This window comes from Phoca vitulina, unplaced genomic scaffold (assembly GCF_004348235.1).
Source record: "Phoca vitulina isolate PV1807 unplaced genomic scaffold, GSC_HSeal_1.0 scaffold8, whole genome shotgun sequence".
NCBI lineage: Eukaryota > Metazoa > Chordata > Mammalia > Carnivora > Phocidae > Phoca > Phoca vitulina.
Window position 1 is genome coordinate 75705372 of NW_022589711.1, and position 21697 is coordinate 75727068.

The window sequence follows — 21697 nt, forward strand, 5'->3', positions numbered from 1 at the left end:
TTTCAGTCACAATTGTAACTACAGTCAGTTACAATTGCAGATTTTTTTTCATTTTTAATTAGCAGAGACAAAGTGTACAAATGGTTAAAAAATCAATATTATTTTAAAACAATGATTAATGATTTGCCAAAAGAATTTATAGTTATGATTTATACATTTGGATACAGGGTACTTTATAATATATTAATATTTTTCCATTGCCTCTTCCCAGAACTCACAAAAAGAGCTAATGGATTACATTTCAGAGCTATGTGTATGGAAACGGAGCAGATTCTTAGTGATGGATCATCCGTTTTGCATTACAATGTTCACAATCTATATGGATGGTCACAAATGAAACCTAGTTACGAGTAAGCAATGTTCATAATTATTCTTTTTGACTCTTTATTATCTTTTATTTTATTTTATTTTATTTTTATTTTTTTATTTATTTGAGAGAGAGAGAATGAGAGAGAGAGCACATGAGAGGGGGGAGGGTCAGAGGGAGAAGCAGACTCCCTGCCGAGCAGGGAACCCGATGCGGGACTCGATCCAGGGACTCCAGGATCATGACCTGAGCCGAAGGCAGTCGCTTAACCAACTGAGCCACCAAGGCGCCCTCTCTTTATTATCTTTTAGATATTAGATTTAATGTTTTACCTACTTCAAGATTTCTTCCCTGCTGACCTTATCTGGTAGCACTTTCCTTCCCAATGTTGTAACTTACTTGGTCCTTTATGGCACTTAGAATTATTGTGTTTCTCTCTCTCTCTTTCTCTTCCTCTCTCTTCATGTGTATTATTTATCATTGTTTTAAATTTTCATCCCATTCCAAAAGCAATTCTGAACAATGTTATTTTGTTCCTCAATAGCTCATAATAGCACAGTGATTAATAAATAATAGGTGTTCAATAAATAGTCGTGGATGAATAAATGAGTAAATAATATATAATTGATGTAATTAATTAAGGCATTAAAGTTTGGTTAAATCTATTATTTAAATCTATTATAACCAAGTTACAATATGTGTAAGTGAACTTGATTTAATGTCCACAATAAAAAAACTTTTATGTGAGGCCAGTGATGATGGAACACAAACTATTCTTTGAATATCAAGTCTTTATTAGCACTGTCCAATAAGACTTTCTGTAATGATGGAAATGTTTTATAATTCTTAGGCTGTCCAATATGGTATCTACTATCCATATAAGGCTATTGAACAATATGGTTAGTGTGACTCAGAAATGGAGTTTTATTTTATTTTATTTTTTAAGATTTTATGTATTTATATAATTGAGAGAGAAAGAGAGAGTGCAAGAGAGAGAATCTCAAGCAGACATTCTGCTGAGTGTGAAGCCTGACATGGGGCTTGATCTCATGACCCTGAGATTATGACCTGAGCTGAAGTCAAGAGTTGGACACTTAACCGAGTCACCCAGGCATCCCCAGAAACACAATTTTAAATTTTATTTAATTGTAATAAATTTAAATTTAAATTAATAGTCCCATGTGGCTAGTGTTCACCATATCACACAATGCAGCTTTAGGTCACTGGTTCTTTTTTGTTGTTGTTTTTTAAGACTTTTTTTACTTATTTGACAGAGAGAGAAACACAAGCAAGAGAGGGAACACAAGCAGCGGGAGTGGGAGAGGGAGAAGCAGGCTTCCCGCTGAGCAGGGAGCCTGATGCGGAACTCTATCCAGGACCCTGGGATCATGACCTGAGCTGAAGGCAGACGCTTAACCAACTGAGCCACCCAGGTGCCCCTAGGTCACTGGCTCTTAACTACACAGTATAATCACCTGGAGATTAAAAAAAAAAAAAAATTGGATTTAATTGGTCTGTACTATACCTAAGACCTGAATTTTAAAAAATTTCCCAAGTGACTCCAGTGAGCATGTAGGGTTGAAAACCACAGCTCTAATATATGACTGAAGTTGGTAAAAGAATGAAAAGCATTTTGGAGTAAAGGGTATGGGTAATATTTCCTCAGTTAGTGAAACATGCTTATCTTAGAACCAAACTTTTTCAACCTAGAAGAGGTGAATTATTTAAGATATTATCACATGAATGAATGACCACAGATTTGTTCCCCAAATTCCAATGTAGGGACACTAAAATCATGTAGAAAGGCTAGGAAATACCATTTTTAAGAGTAAACAAATTGATCTTCAACAATATTTTTTTTATTGGGACAAATGTTTCTTTAAATTTACCGTACTGGAATATAATTTGGAGCACAATTATCCTCACTTTTTATCCTCAGCTAACCTCATTTTATCATAAAAATATAGATATTAAGAAGAACAAAAATACTGAAAATTGATTGATAATCTTGTTGGCAAAACTTGTGCATTCTGAGATGAAACTATGTAGTTTAAGGGAAATGGAAAAAAAAATTTCTTCCCTGAGGTAGTAAATTGAACTTCTGGAACACATTTCATGGTTTCTAGCACACTGTGGGATGCTCAGTAAATTTAAGGAAATGTAGGTAAATTTCTAAATAGTTGATATACAAAGATATTTAGGGAAATTTAGGGATATTTAAAGTACATTTTACTCTTAAATAACAAACATTATGAGGAAGAGATCAGTACAATCTTCCAAAGAACATTTTTAAATTTAAAGTCATAATACATTTCTTTAATAGTGTTAATTTTGCTCCTATTCATAAAATTTTCAGTAAAAGTTTCAACCACATTTGTTATTTAAATTAAACAAATTAATAAATTTTAAATGTTGAGTTAAATAGCTCAATTTACACATAACCCTAGAATTTTCATGTTTTAGATATTTTCTTGATATTTAATTTTTTCAGTTAGAAAAAAATGTTGAATTTTCCTTCAGAAATTTTAGAGATTAAATATAGTCTATATTTTTAAAAACCTTGACAAATGTAAAAGGACACATAAACAAATTACATTTACATTTAAGCAAAGGATGGATACTAAGGACTTTTTATTTATCATTGGAGAAAAGTGAAAGGATTAAACACAAATTTTTTTTCTTCAAGTTATCCAGACTGTAGTATTTTATTGTTCCTTTTTTTTGACGCAGCTTATGTCTTTCCAAACTGGTGCAGATTTGACATGCAACTAGTTCTTGCTACTGTTCTTTTCATTAAATGTCACAAACAAGAAAAACCAAGGAAAGAATACAATGAGTGGACTCAGAAACAGGAGATAAATAATCAGCTTGAGAAACTGCAGTTTTAGAGGAAGGACCTCGGATACCAGTGGCAATGAAGTTTCATATGTAAATCCCATACAAAAACTTTCAGTCTTCAGTGGATTTCTTTCTCTTATTTAAAATTCAATGTGGAACTGAAACATAGCCTATGCTTCAAATGTAGGAATAAATACACTTAAAACTACCTCAAATTGTGCGTTCAAATTTCAGACAAGTATTCAAGGATTATATAACTATATATTCCATATTTTCAACTTCAACAACTCCTGAGTGACTTTAAAGATTATTACATATTTTTCATTAGAGAGAATGTAGAAAAATCAAAATCTTTGACTCCCTTTGGAAATTCTCCCTTTGGTGTTAAATATGTAATTTTTAAGTAAATGCCCCAGATTTTTGTAATCATAATTTAGAATGGAATAAAAAAGATCAAAAGATACAAGTTATTTTCTTAGATATTCCTATAGACTTTTTCCCAATAATTTAAGGTATTTTTAGAAGTTTTAAAATTCTTTTAAAAAAATGCTAATGTAGGCAACTATAAACACACAATAAAAATACTTCCATAACAGCATTACAATCCTTTCTATAAATTAGATTTTCCAAAATCAACTGGTAAAAGAGCACAAGCTGTCCTACAGGTGAAAAGTGTTTCTTAAAATTAAGCTATATTCATTATGACTAAACCATTTGTAAAGTTGGAACATGTTGAAAATATTTGGAAAATATTTATAGTGATGGGATTTTTAAATTATATTTTTAGTGGCAGCAAGTGATTTCTCAAAAGTTTCGTTCTCTAAATATTCTGTGAAGGGTTACGGAGGAGATTCTTCTAATGCAAGAAGTCCTTAAGGGAAAATTATTGTGAAAATATTTAACACAGAATTCTTCTCAATCAGAAATCTAACAAGGCATGTGTTCAGTTATTGATTTAAAGCCTCAGCAAAAAATGTTTGCATACAGCAGAAAAAAAAAAGAAATTCTTTAAGAATATATATTTCTTGGGGGCGCCTGGGTGTCTCAGTCGGTTAAGCGTCTGCCTTCGGCTCAGGTCATGATCCCAGGGTCCTGGGATAGAGCCCCCTGTCAGGCTCTCTGCTCAGCTCTCTGCCCTGCCACTTCCCCTGCTCGTCTCATACTCTCTCTTTCTCTCTCTCACACTGTCAAATAAATAAAATTTAAAAAAATGATATATATTTCTCGAATGTGAACACATTAAGAATTTGGAACAGCTCTATCTTTATAAATACTTTTTGTATTAGTTAAATAAAATCAATTTTGTTTGCAAAGTAACTCAACTTAGAATGTACATTTTCACATATATTTTTAGATTGATCATCAGTTTTTTTTATTCTCTATATAAATAATCATTCATTTCTTGTTAAATGTCAGCAAATATATGTGAGGTATGTTAAATATGTTAATGTTCCTAAATAGACTATACACTTTATATTTATTCTAGAAAATGAAGCAATAAAAATAGTTTTCTTATGTTTTCTTTTTAAAGATGGGTATACATGCAAGTAGAAAATTTTAAGTTAGCAAGTACAATATGGTCTTTATTATTAACAGATGGTTCAATTTGTCATCTTATGTCCATTGAAAATACTTCCAGTTTCCTGTAATTTTGATTTGAAATATTCATTAATTCAAAAATTTATTGAGCTACTAGTATATGCCAAACACTGTATTAGGTGCAAAAAATACAAAGAAGATTAAGACATTATCTTTAACTTCAGGAATCTCAAGGTCTTACTGAAGAAACCTATATAAAAAGAAATCAGTACAAACACTGTGGTCCAAAGTGATTTTAAAGTCTGCTTAATTATTTGAAGTATTTTTTCCTGAATAGTTCTGTAGTCCTTATTCATATACAATTTATTTTAAATAATATAAACACTTTACTTGCAATTAATAGTGGGATATTTTTCTACTTTAGATGCTCTTATGATATCACAGAGAGAGAGAGATGCAGATAATATAAAATAATGCATTATTATATTATTTTTAGCACTAGAATATGTGTTAAAATGAATAATAAGTCATTGAAGACTGAGGAGGGGACAAAAGAAAAAAAAATGATGTAATTTGTAAAATTCATTCTCTTGATGTCTAGCCTTGGATAGATTCTGTGCTTGAAATAGAACAACTAGCTTTATTTTTAACACCCAAAAAACTTGCTCCCTTTAATCTACTCTCTAAAATAGAGAGTATTGTAGCAAAGATTCTCTGTAGAGTAATATGGAGATTAAGTGTTGACAAGTTATAATTGAGAAGGATTAGAGCAGTCAATAGTTAGAGCCTAGAACTTTATTCAAGAGAACACAGTTAAGTAAGAATAAAATGAGTTCATTCAAAAAACTCAAGATATGATAACTTCAGTAGTTGACTTAACTTGTATTCATTGAACAAATAAACAAAGGCCACTTAGGCATGTCAGTCTGGTAAATGTTGGAAGGGAAGAAACATACATGTCCTTTATGTTTGTGAGAATTTTATAGTATAATGAGAGAAGACTCATTTATAAAGAGCTAGTTGTAGTAAGAGAACACAAAAACACCATACACACACACATACACACACACACACACACACACACCTTTTTAATGAGGTGCTCATATGTAGAAATATCTGAAAATACCTCATGTAAAAACTTTCCATCTATCTTAGTGCATTGCAGAAGACAACTGGCAAAAGAGGAATTGTTATTTCTCGTTCCACATATCCTAGTGGTGGACAATGGGGAGGACATTGGCTTGGAGACAACTATGCACAATGGGACAGTTTGGCAAAATCGATCATTGGTATGTGAGTCACCATCTGTGTCATTACTCTGGTGAAGTTTCCTTTTAGGTATTCACTCTTGCTGGTACTAGTTCCTATACTTTATAAGTCCTTTTCAGAAACATGCTTTTTTGCATCATATTTTATGACAAATAACATGATGAAAAGACAGTGAGCTAGAAAGTAGGATCTGGGATGCTTTATAGAAACTAATGATATCTAACTAGTTTATTTTGAGAAAATAATTTCATCCTTTTGATCTCAGTTCCCTGGGAAAGGGCAGGAACTGGGAAAGATAACATCTAGAGCTAAGAATAGAAATGGGTAGAAATTCTAGATTCTAGGGAATAAGAATACGCATAGATGCTAAGGAATGAAACATTTCAAGCCAAATTTTTAAAGAGTTTTTTGACAATAGTTGGGTGAATAGTAAATAAGACATTATTATTTTAAAGGGGAAATGGATACTTTTCTGTTTCAGATCTAGTTTTAAAAATTCTTTATTGTTTATATTAGGATTCAAGGAAAACAATCAGTGTTTAGAAATATTACTTTAAAAGGAGAGCTGGGATATCGCATGAATCCTATATTATTGAAGTGATCTCAGATGATTTTATTTCACAAGGATATTTTTTTTTCCAAATGATGAGACCTATGGTTAAATAATTACATAGATAGCCTTTTATTTTAAAAAAATAAACCAAGGAAAATACTACCACTTTTTTCTCATACTATAATGTATTTATAACTGTTTTGTGCTCTAAATATACCATCTTGAAAGTGACATTTTGTAAATGTCATTAACACTATAACATAAAAAACTTGAATGCTGTAAGAGGAAATGATAGAAAGGTATATTAATAACCTGAAAAATGTTTCATTGGATTAGGTTATTAGAAATAGGACATCTTCATAAATAGAAAAAATCAAATATCAAAATATATGAAATAGTAGCTTTCTAAGTTTTTTCCTGATTTTTTTTAAGGTATGATGGAATTTAGTCTCTTTGGAATCTCATATGTAAGTAGCTCTATTCCTTTTATCTTCATAACTATAAAGATTAAGAAACAAATGATTAAAATTAAACATCACAATATATTTTAGACTGGAGCAGATATCTGTGGTTTCTTCAACAATTCAGAATATGAGCTCTGTGCCCGCTGGATGCAACTTGGAGCATTTTATCCATACTCAAGAAATCACAACACTGCATTTACTAGGGTATGTAGTTACTGCATCTACTCTCATTTCTTTCGCCCTACTAACCTTAGAAATTTTTAAATAGAATTCACCTTCTGCGAAAACTGAATGGGAAGATATCAGACAGGGAGACAAACCATGAGTGACTCTGGACTCTGGGAAACAAACTGAGGGTTATAGAAGGGAGGGGGGTGGGAGGATAGGGTAACCGGGTGATGGGTATTAAGGAGGGCACATGTTGTGATAAGCACTGGGTCTTATACACAACTAATGAATCATTGAACACTACATCAAAAACTAATGATGCACTATATGTTGGCTAACTGAACATAATAATAAACAAAAATCATTGCAAATTAAAAAAAAAAAAAAGAATTCACCCTACCAGGCTGATTTTCAATGCATACTTTGAATGAACCTCTACATTTACTGAGGACATCTGAGCTCATTGCTTTGAGAATTTTCTGATTTGGGTTACTTTATACTTTGGGGTTTAGAACTTGGTTAGCTGACATACTTACTGCTGTTCTATATAATTTTGGAATACCTGGGGGGAGGGGGGAACTGCTTCCTGAACTTCTTCCAACTGAGATAGAACAATAAAAAAGTCAGCTTCAAACTAAATAATTAGAAGTGAAAAGTCATTTGAAATACTAGTATCAGTGTATGAAAATGAGCAGATTTAAAAGGCAAATGTTAAGACAATGAGTTGAGAAATTGAGAAAAAAAAAGGAAAAGGGAATTATGAGAGCTAATTCTTGTGTGGTGGCACAACTCTCCATGTTACTAAATTGTCTGAAAGAAATTTTTGAGAAAGAGAGGTGACAATATTAAAAATTATGGAAACGTATGAATAATTAGAGGAAATATCTAACTAAGTGCTAAATTTTGTGATACTTTTAGTAAAGTGCAGAGGAAAGATGAATTATCAAAATGCACATCATGGAAGAATAGCAGACAGAGCTGGTCTTTGAAGGATGGGTTCTAGCAGTAGTAACTGAGTGGTGGAGCTCATCAGGTGCTATGAAATCTTTGTGTCCCTCCTGGGAAATTTTAGTTAGAATAGAGGGAAGGATTTATTTTAGAAAATGAAAATAAAAATGAAGATCTATATAAGGATAGAAGGCAGTATGGGACCACATTTTGGAAGAATTTGAAAGTTGGGCAGTAACATAGCTTGACGGAATAGGAATATTTTAACAGGAAAACTTGCTGTCAGTAATGCAATTTAGGAAGCTATAATATTGGAAGAGTGGAATGAATCAATAAAAGCCTACACAAGGATTTATTCAACCAGTATTTATGAAGAGTCTACTATTTAATATTTACAAAGTCCCTGCCCCATGATTCATATAATATAGGCAAGATAGAGATAATAAGCAATTATGTGTGTGTATGTGTATATGTATATATGTATATATATATGTATAGTCAGGTATAAATAAATGCGTATGAGGGAAAATGGTGTAAGCTAAAGTGATAGAGATTTAGGGGGAGTCAGTTTTAGGAGGAGTACTTAGGGAGGTCATCTTGGATGAAATGACTTAAGCATGGAGACTTGAGTGAGGCACAGCAACCAAAACCAATATAAGGATATGGGAGAGAATTTAGGTGGAGGGGGTAAGTGAAAGACTCCATGATGGGAAGGTGGCTGGAGTTTTGGAGAAGATGAAATGGAAGCAGAAAAAACTGAGGAAGTATTTCTAAATAAAAATCTTTGGAACAGAAGCTTCAACTTAAGTTTAATTATGAGGTAGTATAATTGAATTTAGGGATATATATGGTTTAGAATTAAGTCCTGTATTGTTAAAACTGAAATAATGTCAGTGAAGTCAGTAAGCAACAGATATGATTTTTACTTCTTTCTTCTTACTTGACTTTGGAAGTAGTAACAATAGGATCAGTTACAGCTTACTAATTTTTGAACCATTTTACTTTCAAGGTTTTGCCTATTCTAACATTATTACATATACCAGTGATAACAGTCATCATTCAAGCTTTCTTACTACCTAAATCTAAAAAAGTTGGCATCTGCATAGATATGGCATAGTTCTTAATATCATCATTCCTGTTGATATCAACAAAAAACATTGAAAGTATTGCTCCCTGGAGTTATGTGGCAGCCTGTTTGTTTCCTAGTACAAATTAAAATATAAAATACTAATCACCTTCCCTATTATTTTTTAACCAGTAAGCGCAACAACAACTTTTTTTTTTTTTTTTTTTTTGAGTGAGAGAGAGAGCCATGCAAGTGGGGAGAGGGGCAGAGGGAGAGGGAGAGAATCTTAAGCAGGTTCCAGGCTCAGCGCAAAGCCTGATGTGAGGCTCCATCTCTTGACCCTAAGGTCATGACTTGAACTGAAATCAAGAGTTGGGGTGCCTGGGTGGCTCAGTCAGTTATGAATCTGCCTTTGGCTCAGGTCCTGATCCTGGGGTCCTGGGATCAAGCCCCACGTAGGGCTCCCTGCTCAGCAGAGAGACTGTTTCTCCCTCTCCATCTGCCCCTCCCTCTATTTGTGCTCTCTCTCTCTCTCACTCTCTCTCTGTCAAATAAATAAAAAATAAAATCTTAAAAAAAAAAAAAAAAAGAGTTGGATGCTTAACCAACTAAGCCACCCAGGTGCCATGCAACATTTTTTAAAAGGCTTTAATCTTTCCAGTGTCAATTTTCGTTTTTACCTGGAGTGTATATTCCAGAGCAGACTAGGGCATGTCCTTCTTTCTTACCCAACATTACTTAGGTCCTCTCTTTCTCCTATCTTAATTCTTTAATATCATAATTTATCCATTTCTCATGAGAACACACAATGTGGGGGTCACCACGATGGGCTCTGCATGTCTCTGTTTATTTCAATCTACTTTTGTTCAGCATTTCAGTTCTTTTCCAGTCTTTTCATCCCTACACTGATTATCACCGTGATTGGCAATGTATTTACCATCTATTCAAATGTGAACTGCTCTTTACATATGTTCATCTAAACTAAATCAAGCTGAGTGTAATTTGCATTTTTCTTATTAAAATATTATGTTCTCTCTCTCTCCATCATATGAGCTAGAAATATTATTGCATAAGATTTTTGTGATTTTTGTGAAGAAAGTATACAGAACATGGCAGTGAATGAATACTATTTTGTACTTTTTATTTTCCAAACATGTATTTGAAAATTATGATTTAAACAAGGAAAAGAGCTTATGACTATTTCATTCTGCTTTGTTTCAGAGACAAGATCCTGCTTCATGGAATGAAACTTTTTCTGAAATGTCAAGGAATATTCTAAATATTAGATACACTTTATTGCCCTATTTCTATACACAGATGCATGAAATTCATGCTCATGGTGGCACTGTTATTCGACCCCTTTTGCATGAGTAAGTGCAAATTCTTTTTTCTGCCAAAAAGAGATAGATTTCATTTAATTTACTCAATAATCTCATATAGTGTAGGATATTTGAAATTGGAAACATTTTCATTGCTATTTTGGTACACATTTTACATAAATAGATATTAATAAACAAGATGATATTAAAAATGAAACATTAATCAGTTATTGAAAAATAATAAGTCTTAGAAATAATTACTATATACCCAGTGTTTAGATTTACATACCTTATTATATTGAATATTTTAAAAATGGAGGCAAGTAGTATTATCTCTATATAATGATTTGATTAACTGAAGTTCATAGCAGTTAAGTAAATCTACCATATATATATATATGTGCCTGACTGAAGAAAACCATCTCACCTCTTCTTGGAGGTGTGTTATAGAGTACCCTAGAACAGTTCTAACATTTTCCTTAGAAAATTGTTTTCAATTCACTTCTTAAAACTCAAACTGATATATGATCAAATCTTAAAATTCTATTCTATGGAGCATAGTTATAAAAATTTTAGCCTGTTCTATTTTTAAGGCAAATACAAGCTAATTCTTACTGTTGATGTCACAACAACAACAACAACACATTCAAACAAAAATAACAAAACCTTTGAAATAATCAAACTTAACTTCTGTGTACTCTATATTACCAGAGTAATTGAGTAAGGTGATTTGTTAGATTGCACAATTGATAAATCAGTAAAAATACACAGCATGTATTTACTACATTAAATAATAATATGCAAGGCAAAATGGTAAAAATAATAGGTTGATCAATATGCCATCTGTTCTGATGATAGGGTCTTAAAAAATAATAGGTCTTCCTAAATTCACATTATCCTCCAGTTATTTTATTAATTTATGTACCATAATCCATTCTTTATTTCTGGTAAAATTTTATTAATATCTTGCCTCTCTTATTTCCAGAGTTTCCCCTTCTGTCTTCTTCCTATTAACTTCCCAGAAGAGTCAGAATATCAACTCTGGACTGAGTCCCCAACTAAAACATTATTATTAACTCTGCAGACTCTTGTCCTTTTGAGAACATCTGGGCCTTTTTTTCCCATGGGAAGTCCATGAAGCAGTAAATTCAGCAGTCCACCTTGGCGAATCTCAGTTCGTAGAAAAATAAAACAAAAACAAAAGAACAAACAAACAAAAATGTGCAGTTCTGTTTCAATTAGAGAAAAAATGTGGACATTTAATAGTGACTATTCTCAAACTATGGAGAACAGATTTTGGTGTTTCCATTTGTATCTGAAATTCAGAAATACATTAAATGCACTATTCAGTGAGTTCTAATTTAAATAAAATAAGCAAAATCTTTTTTTTATTTTTTGGCTCATTTCTATTTCTTCCCTTCTTTCTTTTTCTTCCCTTTTTTCTCTTTCTTTCTTTCTTCCCTTTTCTTTCTTTTTTTTATTATGGATTCTGGGAAGCAAAATCTTTTTAAATTACTGAGTCAAGATTCTTATAGCACACTTGCCTCACAATTCTCTTTCAGAGTATTTATAATTTTTGCTTCCTAGTTTGTTGATCTACTAGGCAAAGTTAATATTTGTACCTCTGTGAATTCTCTTCAAAGATTTCTCATTCAGTTGGCCTTATACAAATTCTCTGTATTTTGTCAGGAAGTTTAGTTATAATCTACATTAACTTATAAAGTATTGTACTACTTATTGAACATAAATTCCAAGTGATAGAATTGTTTTAGATTTGTTTATAGTTTGGTTTTCACTTCAGTCCACAAAAGTCTATACTGCAAAATGTGATTTGAATAATTATTTTATGGTATTCAGGAGAAATGAAGTTCTTTGATTTAATTATTTGAAAATATTTTGTCAAGGTTCTTTAATGACAAGCTAACCTGGGATATATTCAAGCAGTTCTTGTGGGGTCCAGCGTTTATGGTTACTCCTGTGTTGGAACCTGTAAGTCTTATCATATGTTTTTGTTCACAAAATATTATTTTTCTTGGCCTATATGTTTTTAATGACTGTATTTTTAAATTCCAGTATGCTGACACTGTACAAGGCTATGTCCCTGATGCCCGGTGGTTTGATTATCATACGGTAAGTGGTTAAGAAATTCTGGGGAATTGACTAAAAGGATATGAGTAACAGTTTGGTCCTAACCTTTTCATTGGCGGCATATTTGGTTTACTTTACACTTAAAAAGAGTAAGATATTTCTTGCTAATTACAGCTGAATCAAATTACCACACAGTGAAAGAGAGTTAATTTATTCTGCCATAGTTCGTTATGGAGTCATTGATTTATTTTATTGAATAAACATAGAGAGTGCACATTGTACACAAGAAGGTCATTGTCCTGTATCAAATATGCAAAATTATCATTAAAGCTAATACAGTCCTTCCAAGAATAATGTATATGACAAGTCAGGAATAACTTTGTGACCTTTCAAAACCCACATATTTTCTGAATTAGAGCATCACAAAAACAAATAGTGGTGAATTACTTTCAAAGCTATTAATAACTAAGAACTAAGTGCATACTTTAAGTAACATGTTTTCCTGAATATGTGTTTGAGTTTTTATTAATTTTTATATTAAGTCTACGATACACTTATACCAATATTTTTGTCTGATACATCAAACACCAATATTGCTGATGATTCCATTTCTTGCTGCTTATGTTCTTCCTTCTAACCTTCTCATTTCCAGGGCCAAGATATTGGTGTCAGAGGAGAATTTCATGTATTTAACGCTCCTTTATATACAATAAACCTACATGTCCGTGGTGGTTACATCCTACCATGTCAAGAGCCTGATAAAAACACATTTTACAGGTAAGTGAAGTGTTTACAAGAGCTCAGATTAAATTTTGAGGTACGTTATGCTAGAATTGTCAAGAACTGGGAAGGGTCTGAGATTTTATCCTATTTCCAAATGAGCAAGTTAGTCTGTCACAGTGTCATGGATGTTGGGTAAGAGACAAATGTCTTTCTTACTCATGGCATAACAAGAGACTTGAATTTCATGTTTGTTCCAGTTTTCCTTGTCCCTGAAGTCCCATGGGGATGACATGGAGTGGACTAGGCCTAGGCAGATGCTGCGAATGTAGGAGGTTTGTGTCAGCTAAGGAACTCCAGGCTTAGGCACTCAGTCCTTTATAATGGGCTGTAAGCAAATCTGTTCATTCTTTGTTTTCAAGGGGACTTATCTTTATTATACTGGCCAATAAAAAGTTTTTTAAATTAATTTAAAAGCAAACACTGCCCTATCTTCTAATACTGTTTTCTTTAAAAACATCCATTAAAATATAGTTCAGGGGCACCTGGGTGGCTCAGTCAGTTGGGCATCCAACTCTTGAAGTCTGCTGGGGTCATGATCTCAGGGTCGTGGGATCAAGCCCTACATAGGGCTTTGCACTCAACAGAGAGTCTGCTTGAGATTCTCTTTCTCCCTCTCCTTTTGCCTCTCCCCACCCATATGCAAGGATATGCAGATATTTGAGACTCATGAAAAATTGTCTTCCAACATGATATTCCTTCTAATAGTAAGAAAGGTCCCCAGATCAAAATACCAACTAAAACTTCATGTCTTCTGTATAAATATGCAAAGATATTGACAAATGAATGTCTTGTATTTTGAGTGGCTGCTTTACCTAAGTACTCATCATTTTTGATGCCTCTGACATGTGGAAAGAAATATTATTTATTTCATTGAAACATGATTTCTTAAATGAACCTTTCTATAAACTTTAAGCCAATATTGCTCAGAAGATTTCTCTTTCCTTCCACCTTTTCTGTTCCCCCTTTCTACCTCCTTCTGTCAGTCCTGTGAAGTATTTCCTAACTCACTTTGGTCTATGAAAATGTAGGTATCCATTGAAAATATCACTGCTTCTTCAAACTACAAGTCCACTGCTGTCCGCAGAAGAACCAGACCTGTTTTTTACAGCCTTGTCCCATATAAAGATGAAAGATAATTCATATTAATTCATATTTTCTACACATTACCATTCATAACTGATGATCTGGCTAAGACCTTCTCTTCATTGCCCTAGGACCCCTACCTGGTATTCTCTCCCTCTCATTCAGCAATATGCCCAACCTACCAGAGATCATGGGTCCACTGATTTTTTGTGTTTGATGTAAGAGTAAATCCTTTCACCAGAGTGGCCTAAGTTCCTGGCTTAGACATTCAGATTCTAGAGGACTCAGTCTCTGTTCCTCTTTTCTTCTCATGTTATATCCACTCATTTGGTGATTTACATGCTGACAGCCCCATTTGGCATGAATGGACTTTTTCTATCTCCTGGAACAATCCAGATCCATTTCTTTCAATATTCTACCCTGATACCAATTAAAGAGGAGATAATTATATCTGAGAAGTGAGGGCTTCGTGGAGGAGACCATTTATAAATTGGGCCTTGAAGAATCCTTTTGTTGTAAGAGACAAGTAGTGAGGCCACTGTGTGTGTGTGTGTGTGTGTGTGTATGTAGAGGAGTAAAGTAAATAGGATATCAGGGTTAGGTATATAGATAGGGTAGAATGTAAACTGTGAAACACTTTTTAATCTTAAGTTTTAAATATGTTGGAAAATTGTAGGTTAAACCAGATTTTTAATGTTGCTAATAAGATATACTTATCTTTTACCCTGCAACTATGAACTGAAATGCATACATACATATACATATATGTATGTAGTCATGCTGAGACATGATAACATCTTTACATGGACAATACCAAGTTGCTATAGAGATTTGAACTCTAGATGTTCTGGATATTTTAGAGAACTTCCATGGCAGTACAACTTTCAACATTTGTGATTGGAAAAGGCAATTATATCTAAGCATAATTTGTCTGAGAAATCCTTCCTTAGCAATATGAGGCTGTCAAACCAAATCACTTGTACAGTGAAGAGGGAAGCTGATAATTTGTTCACAGATGGGCCTATGTAGGCAAAAGCTTGGGAGGCATTGCCCATTTCAAGGTTAGAAATTACAACTTGCAGGCTACTCTTCACATTCTTATTGATAATTTCCAATGATAACTCAGTGATTTATGTATGGAAATGTGAAAAAGGCTTAAATTATAATAGATAAAAAACGCTATTAATATAGTTTCATGTTTAATGGTCAGTGGCAGGATTAGCAGAGAGAATAATAAATAAATATATCAATAAACTTAATATGGCTTTAACTATTATAAATGAGTCCCCTTTTGATCTGTTAAGTAGGTGATCTCTTGAGATCAAAAGACACGCATGATATTTTCTATTAAATATGAAGGATTTTACGGTTTATGTCATTCCTAGTAACTCATTATTAAGGGAAGGCCTTTAATTTTCTTTGTCTAAAACAGTTTGTATTCTCCTTAGTTGATATTCTTATTTGTTTTCCTTTGGATACTTATATGGATACCATATCATAACTATACATACGCTATTCTATAAACATAGGTAAAATTATATTTCTTTTTTTTAGTCGACAAAATTACATGAAGCTCATTGTTGCTGCAGATACTAATCAGATGGCACAGGGATCTCTGTTTTGGGATGATGGAGAGAGTATAGGTAAGTGTCCCATTTAGTAAATAAATGTAATTGATGGCATACATATTATCTCACATTGCTTTTATGTTATCTACTTTAGTACATTGGAAGCTGAATGAAAGGCTAATAATATTATCCAAAGCTAAAGTAGCTGAATAATTAGCTAAATCAACTTAAAAACATAGTATTCTAAACATCAAAGACTTTCCTCTTACCCTAAGTGTAGTTAATCCCTATGGTAAATGTCTGAATAACTAAGAGATGTATATGGACAGAGAATGTATATTGATCATCTGTTACTCCCAGAAGGTGGCCCGTGCCATTCACATGACAGACATTCAGTACGTGTGAGGTCATCTGAGCTGAAATGCTACGCGCACATGGCAATGCATAAAGGATGCCTCTAAAACATGAGATAGCCTAGAAACAAAACTCAACTTTGGTCTCTGTACTTCATTCCTATTTGTTTTTTAAATTCAGTATTTTTTACATGAAAAGTTTAAGGATGTAAACTTAGATCTATGTTTACTCCATGACTGTTTCTTAAGATCAGACAGAACTGCTAGGCTTGCAACAGTGTGTGCTTTGCTGACCATTGCCATCAGAATCACTTGGAGTAGTTTATTAAGGATGCAGATTCTGAGAACCATTTAATTTCCATTAATTTGGGGAGAAGCCCAGGTATCACCTTCAGGTGATTATTATGTTGTTAAGTAAACACGAGTTGTGGATTAGGTTTATTGACTGTCATTAACAATGCCACTGTACTAGATGGGAGTTCTGAACATTCTCTTAACACAATAAAACTACATAAATACTAACATAAAAACTAACATCTGTGTGGAGCTGATGTTCTCATGGGGTAGTTCAGTGCAATTTAAATAAATTATCCACAGAAGACAGATCTTTCATTACTAGCCAAGAAATGTATTTTTCATCTTTTTAGGTAAATCATAGTTAATATTTTGCAACCCTAAGAAATGGGAATCTATTTATTAGTAAATAAAGTGTATCAGAAGGTTGATACAAGAATCATATGGTAAAAAGCAAGACTCTTAAAAAAACAAAAACCTTTTCCCAGTGTTTTGTGATTTAAGGTGAAGAATCAACCTCTATCAGTTAAAATCCTATGTTTTTAGAGTCCTGACCTTCGTTAACACATTAACTGGGGTTCAACAAAGTTTGCAGCCTTTCTCACCTGGGCCCAGCAGGCTGTACTTTGAATTTGCCTACAGTTTCCCAGGGTTGTAAAGTTGAGTTATGCATAATTTGCATCCTTGTCTTGGAACCTTTGAATTTACCTATCCAATAAATTGAGTTAATTCATTTGAACAGCAAGGGAGACAATGCTTCTCTTAGAAATTTTTTCTCCAGCTCTTCCTATCAAACTAAGATACAGATGAAATAACTTGGTATGACCTTTACCCTATTAAAGTTTCATGGGAGATTTTATTTTTTAATCACTGGAAAGTAACGACATACTTCAAATATTTATTTATGATCATTCCATGTAAGCATACAAAATTATTCTCGCCAATTTGGGGTTTTCTGATTATATTTCACAAACTCATTATATTTGTTGTAATTAAGTACGAAGATTTCAGATAATCCCTTGAAGTTTCTTGAGTAAATAGCAACAACAATATACAACAAATGCTTATGGAGTGTCTGATTCAGCAGGTCAGAATCTCCAAAGAAGTTTTCTCTCTCAGCAAGCCCATCAATCTAGTTGATAGGCATGGAATTATTTCCTCCTTTAAGTACATTCACATTTTATAAAATATTATTTGCTGACATATTTTTTTCTCTCAAAGAAAATCAAAGACAAAATATAGCGGTTCCCCCTTATCCATGGTTTTGCTTTCTGCAATTTCAGTTACCCGTGGAAAACCACGGTGGAGAAACAGACAATCCTCCTTCTGATAGTGTCAGAAGGTCAGTAGTAGTCCAACGCTACGTCACAGTGCCCAAGTCATTCATCTCACTTCATCTCATCATGTAGGCATTTTATCATCTCCCATCATCACAACAAGAATGAATATAGCACACTAAGATATTGTGAGAGTGAGAGACCACACTCACATAACTTTTATTACAGTATATTGTTATAATTGTCCTATTTTATTATTAGTTACTGTTAATCTCTTACTGTGCCTAATTTATAAATTAAACTATATCAGAGGTAAGTATTATAGGAAAAAGCTTAGTATATCCAGGGCTTGGTACTGTCTGTAGTTTCAGATCCCGAATGGGGGGTCTTAGAATCTAACCTCCCCCCACCTAAAGGGAGACTATTGTAAACTTATCTCGAAATTTGTGTATATTAAGTAAAGTCTGACCATTCTAGATAATAATGTTGTAGATTGGTAAAATCTTATTTTGTCCTACTTGTCTTTGAAATAGATATATGTGTACCCTTGACTGAGATCATATGTGATATTTTTTGCTTATTTATTAAAACAACAACAAAACTGCCCATATCCTCCTAATAGCTTTCACTTTTGTGTTCTTTTATCTCATAGTTATATACTTTAAAAATTGCTCTTAAAAACTGAAGCTATAACTGTATATTTAAAAATTAGACTAAAATATTTGCCTTAAAACACGTATCAAATAAACCATGCATACATTAGTGTATAGAAAAAAAGGTTTTAGGCAGAATATAATTTAATTTTTAGTGTAGGCAAAATTAGTTGCAGATTAAGCAATTTTTCAAAGAATTATTTAATACAGTGCTGGCATGTATAAGTTGGAAAAGGCAATTAAAATTTGTTACTTTTTCAATGTTATTTTATTTTATTTTTTTAAAGATTTTATTTATTTTTTTGACAGAGTGAGACACAGTAAGAGAGGGAACGCAAGCAGGGGGAGTGGGAGAGGGAGAAGCAGGCTTCCTGCAGAGCAGGGAGCCCGATGTGGGGCTCCATCCCAGGACCCTGGGATCATGACCTGAGCCGAAGGCAGACGCTTAACTGACTGAGCCGCTCAGGCGCCCCTCAATGTTATTTTAACACTTGTTTCTGCCTTACCCATGCTTGTTTGGTTTTACATACAAACACAGTCTTAGAATTCAGGGAAAGCTGCACTTGACTCCAGATTTCGTTAATAATTATGTGATTCACTTCCAGCCATTTATTTAACTTCTCTGGAAGTCACATTCCTCTTCAACCATGAGAACAATAAAAGGACATACCTTTTAGAGCAGTGTGACAAAGTACTTAAAAGTTGACAAATAGTAAGCACTTAAATTTTAGCTGTAAAATTATTTTAAAAATTGATTTTAAATATGGCAAGATTATACTTAGATAAAGAAATGGATATAAACTCTGTTTTATCAGTTTGATTTCAGTAGACCTATAATAATCCCTAGCAACTGAATATTTTTCTCAAATGACACTAGAATAAGTTTCCATCATGTTCATTTTGCTTGTTAGATATGATTATACTGTGAGTCATTGAAGTGGCCAGTAAGTGTCCACCACTATCACCACCCAATTCTGTTTATTCTTGGACTTTTTTCACTCTCCCAGAGCTGTGTTAAGGTGATTTTAGACCTGTCATTCCTTCGTGTTACCCTCCTACACATAAATACACACACACACCAACCTACCCTGTCCTTCTAGGGACCTCTCTGATGATTCATCCTTCATATTTCAGTGCTCCTTGGACTGTGTTTGAACAAGTTAAGTAAACTTAGAGAAAAATGAGATATAACTTGATGGTATTTGATACCCTTTATACTAGGAAAGAGAAACAAAATATTCTTGTTTTTACTATTTTTCTTCTTTGGAAATATAAATATATTACCTTTTTTTCTCTCTACAGACACCTATGAAAAAGGCTTATATTTCTCGGCACAATTTAATTTAAACCAGGTATGTATTCATGTCAGATCATTTGTATGCAATTGTGTTAAATAATATTTGAAGTTTTATTCCATATTTTATATTTCCATATTTTATATTTATTGTATAACATACCTCATTTCAAATATATGAATAAATAATTTGCTGTACTATGAAATACATTTTGATTAACAGATACATGCTTTAAAAGATTTAATTGCTTTTGAAAGTGAAAGGTTTAAATTAGTTATTTTTCTTTATAGAATACCTTGACAAGCACTATACTGAAAAATGATTACATAAACAAAGATGAAATGAGGCTTGGATTCATCAGCATATGGGGGAAAGGGAGGACTTCTGTTAATGAGGTTAATCTCATATATAATGGAAATACAGAAGCAGTTAAATTTACTCAAGAACCAGACAAAGAGGTAAGTGACGTAAGAAAAAAAAATTAATGGAGTTTTTTAAAGCATCTATATGGATGTCTTCTATTACCTAACCCTAACAAAACATAATTATGGGTTGCCTATGACCTCTGTTGTTGTTTATTCATTTTCCTTAAACTTCCAAATGGATCTCCATATTATCATCCTTAGTAACCTGTCATACAAATCAACCTAGTGGCATCTGTGTTACAATTTTCCTGACATAATCAAAGCAAGATTAAATTTACATTAAGCCTCTAAGTCATTGTTATCCCTATATGGTAAAGTGCCTCAAAATATATATATTTTTTCAATTATAGAATGTTTACATTTAAATATTTAATACATCTTGGATAAAATATATTTGGGAATCCTTGCACAATTAATAGAAATGTCTATTGGCACTCATGAATAATTTCACATACAGGTGTATAAAGGTATGATTCATACAATAGACAAGGTATTGGGATTTTTATGTTAAAGTCCAGTTGCTGCCAGTAATTAGTTTTTTACTTAGAACAAATAATTTTAAGCCTTCTTTTTCTTTCAAATTCAATAAGAATATGCAAGTGAACAATCTCTTTAGCTCCTTCCAATTCTAAATTCTGGAATCTGTGTCCCAAAAAGGTAGATTTAAAATAACATATATTCTAATCAACAGCTAACTGTTATAAATGATCCAAGTACAAGGCTATGTCTCTACCACTAAAATTGTGTGTGTGTATGTACCTGGTAGTGTTTATAGCTTGATAAAAATAACTAGCTCTTAATCAACAGTCACTTCAGATACCTAACTTATAAAACAGCTAGTTGTTTGACTGACTTTAACTTAAAAAATTAATAATTGTATCTTGGACCACAGTCTTAGGTCCTCATAGATTTTACAAATGTGAGAGGTGAACAGCACCTGAAAGGTCATTCCATCCAGTTGAAACTTAATAGCTGTCCTATTGTTACTGCTGTTTTGTAGGCCAGTGTTATTTCCCCTTTAATATAGAACTATGTCTTCATTACTATTTTGGCATCAGAATGCTTTTATTCCTTTAAATTATATCAAGGTTGGGAAGTTAAAGTTTTGTATACTTAATGTCCTTCCTTGGTAAAATAAAAGTTGATAACTCAGTGCCTCACCCCCATTTTTCTTCTTTTTAAAATTTCACCGGTTTATAAAATTGCAAGGTAAGGGAATCACTGATTTAGTCCAGGGGTCTCATATGGCAGACCAAGAAACTGAGTCCTTCAAAGGGAAAAATTAATTCTCCAGGAATTGATAGTCAATGGTTTTTGATCACAGTTAGCAATCAGTGTTTTTGAACTGCCCAAATTTAATCAGATTAAAAAGGATAATTTGCTATATATATTTTTTCTTTCTCTTTA

General features: G+C 32.8%; 1 protein-coding gene across 1 annotated transcript in view; it reads left to right on the forward strand.

Moving 5' to 3' along the window:
- Positions 1 to 21697, forward strand: part of SI (sucrase-isomaltase) — a 99412-nt gene that overhangs the window by 75641 nt on the left and 2074 nt on the right. Inside the window, exons 37-47 of the mRNA XM_032406206.1 lie at positions 212 to 350; positions 5840 to 5973; positions 6939 to 6973; positions 7058 to 7174; positions 10374 to 10522; positions 12376 to 12460; positions 12545 to 12601; positions 13212 to 13336; positions 15980 to 16068; positions 19873 to 19922; positions 20156 to 20323. Of these exons, the coding sequence (XP_032262097.1) occupies positions 212 to 350; positions 5840 to 5973; positions 6939 to 6973; positions 7058 to 7174; positions 10374 to 10522; positions 12376 to 12460; positions 12545 to 12601; positions 13212 to 13336; positions 15980 to 16068; positions 19873 to 19922; positions 20156 to 20323 (1148 nt within the window). The remainder of the gene's footprint in view (positions 1 to 211; positions 351 to 5839; positions 5974 to 6938; positions 6974 to 7057; positions 7175 to 10373; positions 10523 to 12375; positions 12461 to 12544; positions 12602 to 13211; positions 13337 to 15979; positions 16069 to 19872; positions 19923 to 20155; positions 20324 to 21697) is intronic.